We start from the raw sequence: 16,481 nt of genomic DNA, 5'->3' as shown, positions 1-16,481 counted from the left end.
TTGTTGGGGGTCATCCTCTGCCCTTATTTATCTCACTGCGTGGGGTGCACAGCAGGGCCTGGCAGAATTACCCAGTTAGGCCCGACACCCCAAAGAGGAGGAGCTCACAGATGAGACTAGGAGAGGGCTGAGAGGGTACCTCCATCACCACAAGGTCACGGGGCCAGAAATAAACATCAACTAATGCAGAATCATTAGAAAGGACTGACTAATCATTTAAAATAAGCATAATCAATATCTATCAGGAAATAAGTGAAAGCACTGTCATATTCCTCAAATAACAGGTGGCATCAAAGTGTTAAACTAGACATATTAAAATGAATGGCGTAACTTAACAACTTAAATAATGAGCTGTGATCCTATGATTTATAATAAGAAATACACTATTTGTTCTTTGTCCCATTCCTTGTTCAGAGCTGCTAAAACTTTTGGAATTTCCTAAGAGATTAAAGAGAAACTGTCTTTGTTGTTAATGAGGTGACATTTGGAAAGCTTCTAGGTGACCTAAGGATGAGCTGGCAGCCAGGAGCCAATCATGAGACAGACACCCAGAGGAGGTAACTAGGGGAAGTTCAGTATAAAGAACGGTTAGGTTATGATAAAAGGTAAGTAGAGGATACAAGAACTCTCTGAGGCTCACACTTCATTGGGGAAGGCAGAGTTGCACCCAGGGGATGGCAGAGAACGGTGCTGGCCGGCCATCCGGAGCCACTCTGCAGTCATGGAACAGAGGAATGAACTTTCTGGAACACAGGCATGGAGGCCAGCCAGAGCTGGCGGCTGCTCTGCTGGGCAGCGAGTGGGCACGTGTGTTGTAGACACAAAGCTTATGTTCCTGTTGGGAGAGCTTCTGGGGGAGGGGGGGCAGGGTGAGGCAGCAAAGGAAATGAGGGCAGAGGTGCAGGCAGGAAGGCTTCAGGCTGGATTTTCCTATCAAGAGGGCTGCTGGGAGGTTGTATCACACCAGGCCAAGGGGGCACACTTGCCAACTCCTCCAGGGACAGCGCCTTGGGGCTGTGGCTGGGCAAGGGATGTTCTCCATGCACAAGGCTCACACACCAGCTGTCTCCACAAACTGCAGGAGCTCCCTTTCTCCAGCAGCAGCTCTCTAGTGCCCTCTAATGTGAAAGCCTATGGCACTCAGTTTACAGAAGAAATGCTTACAGGACTTCTGTAGTTGAGCAGCATATACTGAAGAGTAAAGGTATAGTCCAGAGCTCTTTGGTAACTGTCACAGTAGGCGTGTCCTTGTGTCCATGTACATGGCAAGTCCACAAAACCCTGTGTGTTCCCTTTGTGGACATAGGTCGGATCAGGGATTCCTCCAGCCAAGCTCATGGGAGAGGCTGAGAGCTAAGTGGGCAGAAGGCTGGACCTGGCTGGCGCTGGGCTGACTGCCTGTGGGCTTCCCTCTACCCATTTATTGGAGCTTTAAGACACCCACGGTTAGAGACTGAAATTTGCCAACCTTCCCCCTCAACTAAATTCAAATGTTGAAGTCTTACCTCCCAATGTGACTTATATAACGTGAGAGGCCTTAAAGAGGGTAATTATGAATAAGTGAGTCATAAGGATGGGCCCAATGTGATAGAGTGGGTGTCCTTATATGAAGAGAAAGAGACACCAGAGACTCTTACTTGGTGCACACACACACATACACACAGACACAGAAAAACCCTCGGAGGACTCAGTGAGAGGCGGAAGGGAGAGAGGTCACCCCTGCGGGAACTTTGATCTTGGACTTCTAGCATCCAGAACAATAAGGAAACAAATACCTGCTGTTTAACCCACCCATTGCGGAGTGTCTTGCTAAGGCAGCCTGTGATGACTAATACACGACTTAGGCCTTGGGAACCTGGCCAGACCCAAACAAACCACTTCTGTAGACAAGGAAGTTGGGGATGCAGGGAAGACTGTCCTGGACAGGAAGGTACAGAGCCTGAAAGAGAGTGAGTGGGCAGTGGAACGGATGTGGGAGGGGCTAAGGAAGATGCTCTCTGCTAGAAGGGCCCAGGGGAGGCTGTTAGTATTAGTGGAGAGAAATGGTGTGCCTGCATGTAAGGCACATAAGGGAAATAAAGGCAAAAGGATTATCGTAGTTCATCTATAATAATAAAACGGTAATATGCTAATTAGACCATCCTTCCAGATGAAGCCAGGGCTGTGAGGGAAGCCCAGGTCCCAGTGCCAGGGGTAAGCCATTGCCCGTAGATGGGGAAGGAAGGACTATTCTTGCATGAATTTTGTGCTTCAGGCCTCTAGCTATTAATAATTATGTATAATAGAATATTGTAACAATTAAGTTATAAAATATTTATTAAAATATGTCTCACATATCATTATATTGGCTGAGCTGCAAAAAATATTTGTTGTGGGCCTAGAGTTTTGAGAAATTTGCTCTGCAGGCTTCCTAAGGTCCCAAAGATCATTTACTGGTCCGCTCTGCCATCTACTGACCAAACAAAGAATTGCAGTTAGCCAAGGGCTGAATGAGATGTCAAACATACCCATCCCAGTTCACTCCTTCTACAAATTACTTATTGGAAGCCACTGTATAACAGGTGCTAGGACAATAATAATTATTATTAAAAACTAAAGTAGATGATATCATAGTCAACTTTTCTTTTAAAACCACTTCAGGGATGCAGGGAACCACTCCTTGCCTGCAAACGTGGGGTTAGAATTTATTTTCTAAAATATATAAAGGCTATAAAACTAAGAAAAAATAACATTAGCACACACATGCAGTGTGAACAAAAATTTACCGACTTGGACACAGTCAACCCATTCGCTTGGGTTGCTAGGTGACCATGTCTTTGTGTGAAACTGAGAACAAAATTATTTCCATAGGTTTCCCTGTGCATTTGAACTTGTCAGAAACGTGTCACCACCTAGGAAGTCCTTTGCTACCCTGGGTACTTTAGAAATTCAGCCCGGTGGGTTCCTCTCTCCGTCTGGTGTACATGTCAGTTCAGTGCACTAAAGCTCTTTGCGGAGCTCATGTTAAGGCTAGGGGAGCCCATGTTAGCCTACTTCATGGCTGCCTGTGCCTGTCCTTGTCATGATCCCAAGAGTCAGATGAAACAATAACATGTTTTTATCCTCATATGTCATTTTTCCATTTGTTTTGTTTGAATTCCTTTTTCTTGAGGAAGAGTCTGTGAATACTGATTTTTGAAGTGGCACTGTGTTGAGTACAGGTTTAACAAAACCCATTCTTCTATGAAATTTTACCTTGGACTAACTTTCTAGTTCTATTTGCCTGGAAACCTGATAAAAGTGGAATGTCAGCTGTGTTACTTAGGAATATTGCATGTGGTAAAAATGACCTCTAATTTTGGACTGCCTCTGACTCAGGAGGGCAGAATGCATTAAAAATATCAGTTTGGGAGACATAGCTTTGGACTTCTCAAGATGTGATAATTCTTGCAACTCACATGTCCTTTGTGGAGACCCAGAAGCTGTTGTTATAAGCTATACTAGTTTTTAAATAGCAAGATTTTATGATTCTTTTTTTAAGGCTGAATAAGATCCTTGTGTGTATTTTACATTTTTAAAGTCAAATTTTCAGTTGACAGACAGATTTATGGTTTTTCCACATCTTGAATACTGTGAATAATGTTGCAATGAACATGGAGGTACAGATATCTTTTTGATATTTCAATTTCTTTGGAAATATACCCCAGTGTGAAATTGCTGGATCATATGGTAGTTCAGCTTAAAATTCCTTCAGGAACAGCCATACTGTTTTCCAGATTATCTGTATTGATTTACATTTCCACAGATAGCCTACAAAGTTTCTCTTTTCTCTATATCCTCTCCAATGCTTATTTACTTTTGGTATTTTGATAACAGCCATGGTAACAGGTGTGGGTGACATCTTAAGGATTTGCATCTCCCTGATGATTAGTAATGTTGCAAGTCTTTCATATTACTGAACTGTGCACTTAAAAATAGTTAAGATGGTATATTGTGTCATGTGTACTTTAACACAAATTTTACTATCAATAAATGGATCTTAAGATACTAGAAACAAATCACAATGAATTCTTTAAAGAAAAACAGGTATATTGGTTCCTATTAGGTGTGGGGGGCCAAAATTGTACTCCTAAGTCACTACTGCATCTGTTTGTGCAGATCTATCATTGTCACAAGCTAACTATCACTTGGAGGCAGAAAATAGCTCCTAGACTGCTAACAGGCCTTCCACTGCAGAAAAATGCTTGTTGTTGCCCAGATGGCAGGCTGTGCTTCCTCTTCCCTGGAGCCAGGGCCAGATGTGGCCTAGGGTATTTGTTTGAGTTGAAAAGCTAGTTGAAATAAGAAAATCCCCAGAATGCATCTTGCACCCAACTGTCATTTAAAGAATGTGTAACCATGTCACTCATTATTCTGATATTGTGCAACCACAGCTAGGTATAAAAAAGGAAATTGAATGCAGAAACCCAACCACACTATAGCCAACATTAATAACCTTACATTTCAACATTTTAAAAATTTATCAGAGCACTGTCTTGTTGTATAAAGCTATGGATTTTGAACTGTTAGAGACACAGAAAGAAATATTTTCTGATAAAATTGCTCTTTAACCTCTTGTATGTTGTGTTCCATGTAGGATTTTAATGGAAACAAAATGGTTTTTAGTTTTTCTAACTACTGATAAAGTGATTAAGCAAGGAGGCCATTAGACTGAGGTGGCTGGAATGATTTGGTAGCCTACATTAGCAAATGGAAACCTAAGCCTAAGTCACTGCCCTTGATCCCAGGAAATGAAACCTAAGAATGACCAATGACAAACTGCCAGTGGGGCTTTCCCAAATATGGCACTGCTTAAGCGCTAGCTAATCAATAATTTATTTGCTTTGCTTCCCCATGTTCTCTGTGAAAACATGGACTCTAGCTTCTGTTAGCAGAGTGCTCCTAATTGCTTTTGGTTTTGTGCTGCCCAATTCAAGTCAGTATTTGCCATAGTAAGTGTCATAAATTTTATGACATAATATGCCCTAGATTCTTTTTTTCTTCTTCTTTTTAACAGTTCAAAAATGCACTACTCTATTTCAGTCACATATAAGATGCTCTTACAAATCAATAAGAAAGATATTGACTACTAAATTTAAACAAAATACAAAAGACTTGGATAAGTACTTCATAAAAGATGTCCAAGTAGCCAATAGCCTATAAAGAAGTGTTCAACATTGTCACATGTCATAGAAATGGAGAGTAAAGCCATCATGAGGTACTTACACTCACAGGAATGACTAAAATTAGAAGGACTAAAAAAATTAATTCTTTACAAGTAGGTAGAGCAACTAGAACTGGCACACATTACTGGTGAGAGCATAAATTCATTTGATCACTTTGGATATCTGGTGGTCCCTACTAAAGCTAAACAGAAACTTCCACCATGAGCTACCAATTCTACTCCTCATTATATAACCAAGAGAAATTAGTGCATGTCTATCAAAAGACAAGTGTAAAAATTTTCGTGAATTTTCTTAATGGTCAAAAATTGAAAATTATAAGCAGCTGAACAGTCTATTAAAAATAGAATGGATAAACTGAGAGATATTCTTATAGTGGAACCCTAGATGGCAAAGAAAATGAAAAATCATTTGTGACAATGTAACAGCATGAATGAATTTTACAGACCAAATTCTGAATAAAATAAGCAAAACATAAAACAGTATGTATGTATGTTAGTTCTATAAATAGATCATAATTAGTAAGATATTCGTAAAATTCTTAAATAGATCAGATTAATGTATGGTAATAGAGGTCAGCATAGTATTTACCATGTGCATATCAACTAGGAGAGGTTATGAAGAGGCATCTAGGATGTTAGAAATTTCCTGTATCTTGATCTAGTAGAATTCATTAATTAACTTGAAATCTATGTTCTTTACATAGTTGAGTATCTCATTAAAAAGAAAAGAAAATATAGTGCAGAAAAAAGCAACTAAATAGAGCCTCTTAATATCTGAAACTAGCCAAAAAGCTATGGCGTTAGGCTGGGGATGTCATTAATGGATCCCTCTACCCAAAGAGAAGGGGAGACTCGACAGGTCACAGGTATTTATAATAATATTTTATTTTTACATCTTAGCAAGTTAACACTACTCAATATAAAATGCATACTATAGGATCTGGTTCATAGGAAACATTAAAAATATCAGTACTTCTATTGCTGCTGCTATTTACTATTACTTTTACAATTTTGTTGTTATCAGTGATTGAGTTTGAATCAGAAACTCTCACTATACCCCCTCACCAGTTTCTTCTCTCTTCCACATCCCATCTTTCAGTCCATTCTTATTTTCTGCAATTCCCCACAAAGGGGAGCATCAGTACTGGGTATGAATAAATTGGCATAGTATTATCTTTCAAAGCAGAAAGTGGGCCTGAGATGAGGTCCAGGGACAGAAGGGCCTGAGGGCCAGGCTTCCTCAGACAGGGAACTCGCAAACTGCCAAATAGGAGGATGAGCAGCTGATGTCATTCCACTTGCCTTTAGGAAGGATTATCACACAATCTTCCCCAGAGTTGTCATTGTTGGGCTCATGAGCATTCCAATTTTGGTAGGTCACAGGCCTTCCTGTCAGATCCACAAAATGGCCTTCTTTCTCCTTGTCTGTGATGCCCAAGAAGGCATCTCCTTTGGTGACATACAGGATGGCCTCGTTCTCTTCAGCATTCATGGGGACTGCCATGGAGGCCTGGAAATGGGAGCACTCTGCCTTCACACTGTCAAAGGTCATCCTTTGACCATTGGTCAAGTACAACTTCCTTCCAACTTTTTTGCCCAGAGCAAAGGTCAGCCCTGAAACAAAAAAACATGGGGATGACACTGGCTTGTCTTTAGGTAGTTTTCTGGATAAAGGCTTCTAGAGAATTATCATATGAAATACCGGCATGTCCAGTTAAATTTTAATTTCAGATAAACAATGAATGTTTTTATTATATGTATATTCCCACAAATATTTTGAGGACATACTTATCCTGAAAAATATTATTTTTTATCTGAGATTAAAATTTAAGTAGGCAAACCTAACTTGAAAACAGACTGGATCAAAGGCCTTTGTCCTTTTGGACAAGAGTTCTAGAACACATGTAATTGGTAATTGTGTATTTTACCCCAGTATTCTCACTGGAGAAGATAGAAAAATGTCTGTGAACATTTGCTTCAGGCCAGCAGGGCACAAAGAAGCAGGTTAGGCCCCATTGTCAGGTCTCAATATCAACATCACAAAGAGAAAGAGGCTTAGGTCCAGTTTTCAGTAGCACACATACACACAGTTAGTAGAAAGTATGGAATGGGGGTTGAAGTGGGGAGAAAGGGGAGAAGGGGAGAAGGTGGTGTTTCTGGTGTCAGACTGGCTTCAATTTATAAACTCCCTCTGACACTTACTAGGTCTGTGCCTTTGAGCAAGTTATCCGATTTCTCTTTGCCTCCATTTCTACTAAAAGTTTCGAAGGATTTCATGAGATCAGATCCCGAGGGACACTTACATGGGTACTAGAAAATTACTTGTATTTAACAAATACTGTGCACCTTCCTAAACTAAAACATGAGAGAAAAGGCTTACACTTTTTGACACGATCCAATTCTGAGCGCAGAGCTTCTCTTTCTAAAACAGCCTGGTCATCATCACACTCTAGAAAATGTAAACAAAGTGAAAAAACATTGTTGGGAAGGGATTTCAGAGTTATAACTGGGTAGGGTAATTTTCAAAATCAAAAATACATATATATATATAATTTTCTTATACATTAATGCTTGCTCTTTGAAAGAAAATAAAAATATTAAGAAGAAGTGATGTAAAAGTACCTGTATTGCCATCCCGCCCAAAACATCACTCCTCATCTATTGAAAGTATTTAGACACTTTACACACATGCACACATACATGGACATATATGCACTCCCAGATAACCTAGCATGATAGCACTCCATATGCTAAGCTATTCACTATTTTCTTTTTAAATAAATGACGCCATTATGAATGAAAAGTAAATCTCTGGGAATTATTATGTGCTGGTGAATCTAAAAAGATTACAGATTTTGTCTTTAGGAAGATTTTGTTTTTATTGCTTTAATGTTTTGTCTTTGTTTTTTTCTCAGAGTTTATTCAGTAAACAAAGATTTTTGTGAATTGCACATTATTTAAGGAGGAAGGCATAAGGCAGGCTGTGTGTCAAAGATGGCAAAATGGCCTCCATATGGTACAGCTTGTCTGTTTAAGAAATGGAGTCTATTTCCCCATTCCTTGAACCCTGCTGGCCCTGTGACTTGCTTTGACAACAGAAGGTGACAGAAGCAATAATGTACGTTTTCTGAGCCTTCAGAAGGTCTTAAAGCTTCTACTCTTTCTGCTATTGGGTATTTTGTAATTACCTCTATGTGAACAAGCCGGGCTAGATTATTGGAGGATGGAATACCTGTGGGTCAATTACACTCCACACTCCAGCTGACAACTAAACAACAGGCAGATATATAAGTGAGACCATCGGTCACCACAGACACTGAGATCAGCAGCAAAAGCAGTTGGCAGATCCACAGAATCATGATTTAAATAAATGGTTGTGTTTTTTGTTTGCTTCTCTTGAAGTAAGAGATAACTGACATGCCATGTGTATACTGCTTGTGAAAATAGAGATAGTAAGCCCAACACACACATAGTCCACTTTCTCCCTTTTGGACCAGAGCCTCACATTGTGGTAGCTAAAGGAAAGCCAGGGCCCAGCTACTTCAGGGAGAGCCTGGTGAAGGAATGGCTCTGAAGGGTCTATAAGTTAATACTCAGAGATCCCCTTAGACTCTAAGTAAGGGCTGAGCATGCTGGGTCAGGAAGCTGAGTTGGTCATCTTTCCATGAAGCAGCAGAAGTGGTACCTCCCAACTGGTTCTCCAAATTCCAGGACCCTGTAATAAGGCCCTCAGCCTAGACCTGGTTGAGGTTAGCTTCTTACTTGGACATACTCCAGGGTCTCCTTTTTGGCCCCTACTTCCTGGAGGCCCAGGGAATCCTGGAAGTCCTTGAGGCCCCAACTTTCCAGGGGGACCTTGAATGCCGCTGGGCCCTTGGCCTATGGGAAGGAGGAAACAGAAATTAGTGTCTCTGTGTTTGCTCTATTTCTCCCAGAGTTTGATGTTTAATCTTTTCCTAGGAGAAAAGAGACATTCATCTAGGACCAGCTTTCTAAATCACTACTTCCACTGACCCAGAGAAGAAAATCTTCCCAGGTCCCTCGGGATGGCCTGCCATGTGGGCCACTCCCGGAGCAAGCAGGACAACCACATGTCACCAACTCCTGTGTTGCCAGAGTCAGAGCTGTATTTGTTTTGAATTGTACACTGAGTGGCCAGATTATTATGATCTCTAAATGCATAAGAATCTGGCCACTCAGTGTATATTGTATATAATAAAAGGCTAATATGCAAATTGTCCCCTTGACCAGGAGTTCAACCAGCAGGCAGGCCGGCCAACCGCCCATGTAACCTCACCATGGCCAGGCTGGCTGGACCCCACCCATGCACAAATTCATGCATCATGCCTCTAACATATATTTAATGAGTGGCCAGATTATTATGTTCAGAGATCATAATAATCTGGCCAAACAGTGTGTTATATATTTGAGAGAAATACAACCCATATGAATTGGACATTGCTCTTACATCCCCAGGCAGTTTTGTCTGGTAAGTATAGATTCACAGAGAAAGAATAGCCCAAGCTCTACCTGGTTCTCCTTTTTCTCCCTTGAGGCCATCACGCCCATCTCTGCCTGGCAAGCCTGGAGAAGCGCAGGTGACCACAGGGCAGGTTTTTGGAAGGCTCTCATCAGGTTCTATTGCTGAATAAGTTGTTATCACCACACTCAGAAGAAGGAGAGAGAGCGACAGAAACAGAGACATGGTCCTCACCTTGGTGTGTGAAAAGTCAAGGAAGATTACCTCATGGTGTACAGTTAGTCAACATGCATGTACCAAACATTCCCACTGTCCTATAACTTGTATTGGGCAGAGATGATGTAGAGATAGGTGGCTCACCCATTGCTGCCTCCAGACTGGGGTTGTTGAAAAGTAAATCTTCCTTTGGATGTTTTATGATTAGTACTTTAACATGGGTAGAAATAACATGCAGTGAGGTCCCTAGGTGGGATCCCAAATGGCCTAGGCCTCTGGTTTTATCATTAGAAGGCTGTGCATATACTCTCCATACCCTTTAGGAGATCCACTTCCAGCACACCCATGCTTATTGGCTTAAGGGGTGGAAATGAATGGAGACCCAGGAATCTGTAGGAGCTCTTGCTCACCCCACTTTTCCCATTTGGGCCCATCTGCCACCTGCATCCCATCCTCATATCTAGGCAGACCATTGCCCCTCAGGTCCAATTAGTTAACACTGACTTAATGCCAGGCACTAAACTGAGGCTGGTAATCCAGAGAGGAATAGTCCCTGCTAGTCACTAACTCAGAATTCACTTGCCTTTGCTTCATAGGGAAGTTCTATTTCCTACTGCAGGAGAGACTTACCAGGGGTAGCATTTTGGAAATGTCTCACTCTCTTAATGCTAGCAGGCTGCCAGATTCCTCTCTTGCTCCCGGCAGAAATGTTCTGTGTTCTGTGGAAAAAAACACTGGCAATTACCACCTCCCTTGACTCCCCTTTCTATTTCTTAATCTTAGCATTTCATCTGGACCTCCAAAGCTCTCTTTCAAAACTGTCATTTGCTGATACTAGTTTGGCTCAGTGGATAGACTGTCAGCCTGTGGACTGAAGGATTCCAGGTTCGATTCCGGTCAAGGGCATGTACCTTGGTTGCAGGCACATCCCTGGTGGAGTGTGTGTAGGAGACAGCTGATCAATGTTTCTCTCTCATCAATGTTTCTGACTCTCTATCCCTCTCTCTTCCTCTCTGTAAAAAAATCAATAAAATATATTAAATAAAAAAAAACCTGTCATTTCCCAGTAAACCTCAACTTACTAGCTTTGTGATTCTATTTCTTTATGGCTTTCTCTGGAAAAGAAGTCAATGTCATTTCTGCAAATGGTCAGGTAAATCCAGAAAGCCACAGGTGCCCGGTAAAAGCAAAGAGACATCCCTGCGAGATTTCTGCTGGCCATCTCCCCATTCCACCCCTCAGAAGCCTTCCTGTAGGCCTCCAAGGTCAAGTCCCTAGACAGTTCCAGGACCATAGACCCATTCAGCATAAAAGGACTTACTGGGCTTGTGCAGAGAAGGAATGCAAAGATGAGGAAGATTGCCCTGCAGCTGGGGCTCTGGTAGATGCCTCAGGGTAAGGAAGGAGGCTGCCTGGGCAACTGCAGGGCCCAATCAGCCTTATGAACTGAGACTCACAGGTTGGCCTGGCCTTCAACCTCAGATTAATAAACAACTCTTCTTGGGACTGCACTAAACTCCTAGCATTGGCCAGGGGGTTCTGGCACAAAGTTCAGCAGCTGTTTGCTTTATCACTATTAATACATACATTATCCTTCAAATTTCCATCTATTATTTATTGTGGTAAAATACACATAACATCATATTTGCCATGGTGAACATTATTAGGTGATAATTTATCAGCATTAAGTACATTTATATTGTTGTGAAACCATCCCCACTAATCATCTCCAGAACTTTTTCATCATCCCTGACCAAAAGTCCATACTCATTGAGTAATAATTTCCACTCCCCTCTCACATCCCTCAGTAACCCCTGATTACTACTGTTCTACTTTTTATCTCTATGAATTTGTCTATTTTAGGTACCTTATATTAGTGGGATCATATGATATTTGTCCTTTGGTGACTGGCTTATTTTACTTAGCGTAATGTCTTCTATGTTGCAGCATATATCAGAATTTTCTTCCTTTTTAAGACTGAATTATTCCATTCTATGTAATTACCACATTTTGGAAGCTTCATTTTATAAAATATGTGCTTTAAAATTGTTTTTTTTTTTTAGAGAGATAGAAGAAGGAGAGAGAGAGAGAGAGAAAGAGAGAGGGAGAGAGAGAGAGAGAGAGAGAGAGAGAGAGAGAGAGAGAGAGAGAGATAAATCTCAATGATAGAGAAACATAAATATCAACAATTAGCGGCTGCCTCTTGCATGCTCTCTGCTGGGAATCCAGCACAAAACCCAGGCATGTGCCCTCACCAAAATCGAACTGGTAATTTCTTAGTGCATAGATCAATGCTCAACCACTGAACCACATTGTCTGGGAAGTAGCTTCATTTCTAACAGCCAAAATCACTAGAAATAATCCAATTGTTCTTCAACAAGTGAAAGGAAATATAAACTGAGGAAAACTTACAGGAAAAACAACAGACTATTGACACATAAAATAGTTTAAATCTCAAAGGCATTATGCGAGGAAAAGAAATATAATATCAAACATTTACAAACTGTACGTTCTTTTTATATAGCTTACCTGAAATGATAAAATTGCAATAATAGGGGACAGATCAGCAGTTGGCAGGAATCAGGATTACAGGGAGGATATGGCTCTAATGGTGTAGCATGGACAATTTTCATTGGGGCCGATGGAATAGTTCTGTATCTTAATTGTGGTGATTACACTAACCAGTGATTGTGAAGTAAATCTTATAGGACTAGACACCAAGAAAAAAAAAGCATAGAGGTAAATAATGGTTAAATCCAAATAAGATGTGCATCTTGTTGTATGGTTCCAGTGCCAATTTCTTTGTTTTGATACTTGCGTTGTGATATGTCATATCCTATCATTGGTGAATAATGGATGTAAGGTACATAAGACCTCTCTTTACTATTTTTTTCCCTTTTGTACGGGACACTAATATTATTATTTTTAAAAAGTTCCCAGAGGGACTCTCCAGGAAGTTTCAAAAGTTGCAAAGATGATTCTTACCGTCTTTAGAGCTTGGTCCATGCTTCACACTGTGAATAGTCTGCTCAATGGCTTGAAAATGAGACAAAGGAGGTCAGGTTCCCAATGATAATACTCTTTGGTCTGACTGGGCTTACATAGTGAAATCCAGGTGGTGAGAGATTAACAACACGATTATAACTTTTATAAAACTGTGGACCTCCTCCAAATGATCATTAGAAGAATTTCATAAGAGTTGACCAGATTTAAATTTTCAAAGCTCATTCCGACTAAAATGTGAAGAAGGATTGGAGGGGAGCAGGTATGGAAAAAAGAAACAAAAAAACATGCAACTTGCAAGGAGATATTTTGTATCACTTAAGCAGCTGATGTTGGTGGCCAGAATTAGGATGACAGTGAGGTCGAGAAGGTGAACACCTTTGAAATCATGTACGAGGATCATTTGAGGGAACTTGGGAATTAATTGGATGTAAATGGTATACAAGAAGAAGGAATTTCTATGGACTCATAAGTTTCTAACATGAATATTTGGGTACCATTCAACTGAGATAGGAAATAAAGGGCAAATAACAATCTCAGCAGAAATAATAAATATCTTGTGGGTCAATGGCTTGAACCATGTGATGGTGGTCAAGAGAGACAATCTAGATGGAATGGAAGAACAATTTTATAAAGCACAATGGAATTAATTCTACACAACATTTCTAATAGAGCTGTCACAAAATGTGATGTTAGTTTGGGGTGATGAGGGGAGTCAACCTGGGACCTTCATACAGATTTTGCAGAGCCATGTGGTGGGATACTCTAGAGTCCTCAAATACCAGAAGGAATGTGGATGTATGAGATCCCCTGCTAGAACCCTTCCAATTAGACTTCCCTGGGCTTGTGAAGGGCCTGATTTCCTTACTTCCTACTGATCTGTCCTGGAACCTAAAAAATGCCTCAGATGGTAGAGAATCGCATGCCAAAAGCATATGACTGACACCAGGCGATCCAGGGCCTACATGGAACTTGTTCATCCCTCTTGCCTACTCTTTAGCAGCCAAACCTTCCTATGGCTCCTGCCCCAGAGTGGCAGGAAGTGAAATCAGGTAACTGAACCATGTTGGAGGTGCTGCCTTTGATCACTGAGTTTGTTTTTATTGAACAAACACAGTCCAGAGGTCAGGAAGCTGCCCTCCAGACCCTGGCATTTCCTGGAATCAGACTGGGAAGCGATGAGCTACTGCTCTGGGTATTTCCCATCTCTGAGCCCCTTCTGCTCCCTAGAGTCACCTGCAGGCCTTTCCCATCATGAAAGAACCCTCTCCATATGCACCAGCCCCTGATTACCCACTCTTCACTCCGCATCACAGGTAAGGCCACTGTGTGCATTTGTTCTGGAATTAGGTGCTTCCCAGAATTGCCTTCACTTGGTACCTCCACCCAAATCCACCTCACCTCAAGGGGTTTCAGAGGTGCTGCCTTTCTGACCTGTAGATGGACTGCCTGACCCTCTGCACCCCCTTTCCTCTCATTGGGGCTGGAGTCCAAGCTCTGTACTTTGCAGCTGTGGGTCGTTGGCCAAGTTCTACCTCCAACTGTTCCTCAATTTCTTCATTTGTGAACCAGGATCCCACTGACTTGGTTGTGCCATGGAATGCCCTGTCTGGTCCACACTCAGAGTGCAAGCAGCCAACCATGCCAGGGCCTTCATTGCTTCTAGGGTGACCGCTCAATAGTCTTCTTGGGAAGCAGTGTATTTGGGTGGCCCCTTTTGGGAGGCAGATTTAGAATCAGAAGACTTGCTTTGGGCTCATAACTGTGAGTTTAGACAAGTCCTCTGTCCTGTGTGCCTCAGTTTTTACACTTATAAGAAAAAGAGTTTGAACCTCATTATCTTTCCCACAGGGATGCTGACAGTGCGATGATGACAGTAAATGGGAAATGTCAGTGCCCTCCAGGCAAAGACCACCGGGAACATGCTTAAAGCCAAAGAAAGTTGATTTACTTCCTTTTAGTTTTTATAAATGTGATACTTATTATATACATGATATTGCATACAATGGTGGACCATATGATTCCTCAGGAACAGATTATTAGGAGGAATTTTGGGGGGATTTGGCCTTGTGTTAGGTGATTTGGGGAGGAAGTTTTAAGAAATGGATGTCTGTGCTGTACAGGATGCTGTAGAGAAGCCGAGGCAATTCTGTAACTGAGTTACTCTAATAAATTTTATCAGGCAGGAGAGAGAAATGGAACAAGGCAAAGCTGCATTTGTAAAGGAGTGGCAGGTGTTCTGGGAGAGGGGTGTGTTTTCATTTTTGTGGTCCTCGGAGTGACAATTTTTGTCTGTGTCTAGATGGAATTTGGAATGATCATTATACCTCACAACATAATGATCTTATTTTATGTTGACAGCAGGGACCTGCTTCCATGACACAGAAACCAGAACTCATGTGACCTCAGAGCTTCTCGGACATTCTCTGCTCATCCTTGTCCCACCCTCGTGCCCAGGTTTGTATTCCACCAACAGCCTCCCTCTAGGGCTGTTTTTCCCTGACACTTGATGGGAGACTGTCATTTTCATTCCTGGGTCTCTGGGGCCAGAGATGCTTCTTGTCGGGGGTCATCCTCTGTCCTTACTTTATCTCACTGCGTGGGGTGCACAGCAGGGCCTGGCAGAATTACCCAGTTAGGCCCGACATCCCAAAGAGGAGGAGCTCACAGATGAGATAAGGAGCGGGCTGAGAGCGTACCTCCATCACCACAGGGTCAGGGGGCCAGAAATAAACATCAACTAATGCAGAATCATTAGAAAGGACTGACTAATCATTTAAAATAAGCATAATCAATATTTATCAGGAAATAAGTGAAAGCACTTGTCATATTCGTCAAATAAAAAGAGGTGGCATCAAAGTGATAAACTAGACATATTAAAATGAATGGCATAACTTAACAACTTAAATAATGAGCTGTGATCCTATGATTTATAATAAGAAATACACTATTTGTTCTTTGTCCCATTCCTGGTTTAGAGCTGCTAAAACTTTTGGAATTTCCTAAGAGATTAAAGAGAAACTGTCTTTGTTGTTCATGAGGTGACATTTGGAAAGCTCCTAGGTAACTTAAGGATGAGCTGGCAGCCAGGAGCCAATCATGAGACAGATACCTAGAGGAGGTAACTAGGGGAAGTTCAGTATAAAGAACGGTTAGGCTATGATAAAAGGTAACTAGAGGATATAATAACTCTCTGAGACTTACACTTTGTTGGGGAAGGCAGAGTTGCACCCAGAGGATGGCAGAGAACGGTGCTGGCCGGCCATCCGGAGCCACTCTGCAGTCATGGAACAGAGGAATGAACTTTCTGGAACACAGGCATGGAGGCAGCCAGAGCTGGCGGCTTCTCTGCTGAGCAGTCAGGGAGCATGTGTGTTGTAGACCCAAAGCTTATATTCCTGTTGGGAGGGCTGCTAGGGGGTGGGTAAGGGGAGGGAGGCAGGGAGAGGCAACAAAGGAAATGAGGGCAGAGGTGCAGGCTAGATTTTCCTATCAAGAGGGCTGCTGGGAGGTTGTATCACACCAGGCCAAGGGGGCACACTTGCCAACTCCTCCAGGGACAGCGCCTTGGGGCTGTGG

The 16,481-nt window shown here is 41.8% G+C and overlaps 2 protein-coding genes across 3 annotated transcripts in view; both read right to left on the bottom strand.

Annotated features, from left to right (window-relative positions):
• The window catches only part of LOC118718953 (mannose-binding protein C), a 35,739-nt gene extending 24,416 nt beyond the window's left edge, over positions 1-11,323 (bottom strand). The window contains exon 1 of the mRNA XM_036437969.2: positions 11,217-11,323. The gene's annotated coding sequence lies outside the window, so the exon portion shown is untranslated. The remainder of the gene's footprint in view (positions 1-11,216) is intronic.
• LOC118718957 (mannose-binding protein C) lies at positions 6,150-11,340 on the bottom strand. Of its 2 annotated transcripts, none has more exons than XM_036437972.2 (6): positions 11,217-11,340; positions 10,530-10,618; positions 9,734-9,917; positions 8,966-9,082; positions 7,584-7,652; positions 6,150-6,817 (listed from the first exon to the last, which is right to left on the bottom strand). In XM_036437972.2, exons 2-6 carry the CDS (start codon positions 10,539-10,541, stop codon positions 6,444-6,446), a joined length of 756 nt encoding a protein of 251 aa, XP_036293865.2. In that variant the 5' UTR covers positions 10,542-10,618; positions 11,217-11,340; the 3' UTR covers positions 6,150-6,443. The 2 variants fall into 2 exon arrangements, with proteins under 2 accessions (XP_036293865.2, XP_045437828.1); XM_045581872.1 differs by having other exon boundaries at positions 11,221-11,338.
• Between the last annotated feature and the right edge of the window lie 5,141 nt (positions 11,341-16,481).

This window comes from Pipistrellus kuhlii, unplaced genomic scaffold, assembly GCF_014108245.1.
Source record: "Pipistrellus kuhlii isolate mPipKuh1 unplaced genomic scaffold, mPipKuh1.p scaffold_m20_p_15, whole genome shotgun sequence".
In the NCBI taxonomy this organism is placed as follows: domain Eukaryota; kingdom Metazoa; phylum Chordata; class Mammalia; order Chiroptera; family Vespertilionidae; genus Pipistrellus; species Pipistrellus kuhlii.
The sequence above is the reverse complement of the archived record's forward strand: the minus strand, read 5'-3'. Positions and strand labels throughout refer to the sequence as shown.

Coding starts and splice junctions, on each gene's coding strand:
- LOC118718957 (XM_036437972.2), bottom strand. Junction 9,083..9,733: donor GGGAGAAAAAGGAGAACCAG/GTAGAGCTTGGG, acceptor TCCTTCCCATAG/GCCAAGGGCCCAGCGGCATT. Junction 7,653..8,965: donor AGACCCTGGAGTATGTCCAA/GTAAGAAGCTAA, acceptor TACATTTTCTAG/AGTGTGATGATGACCAGGCT.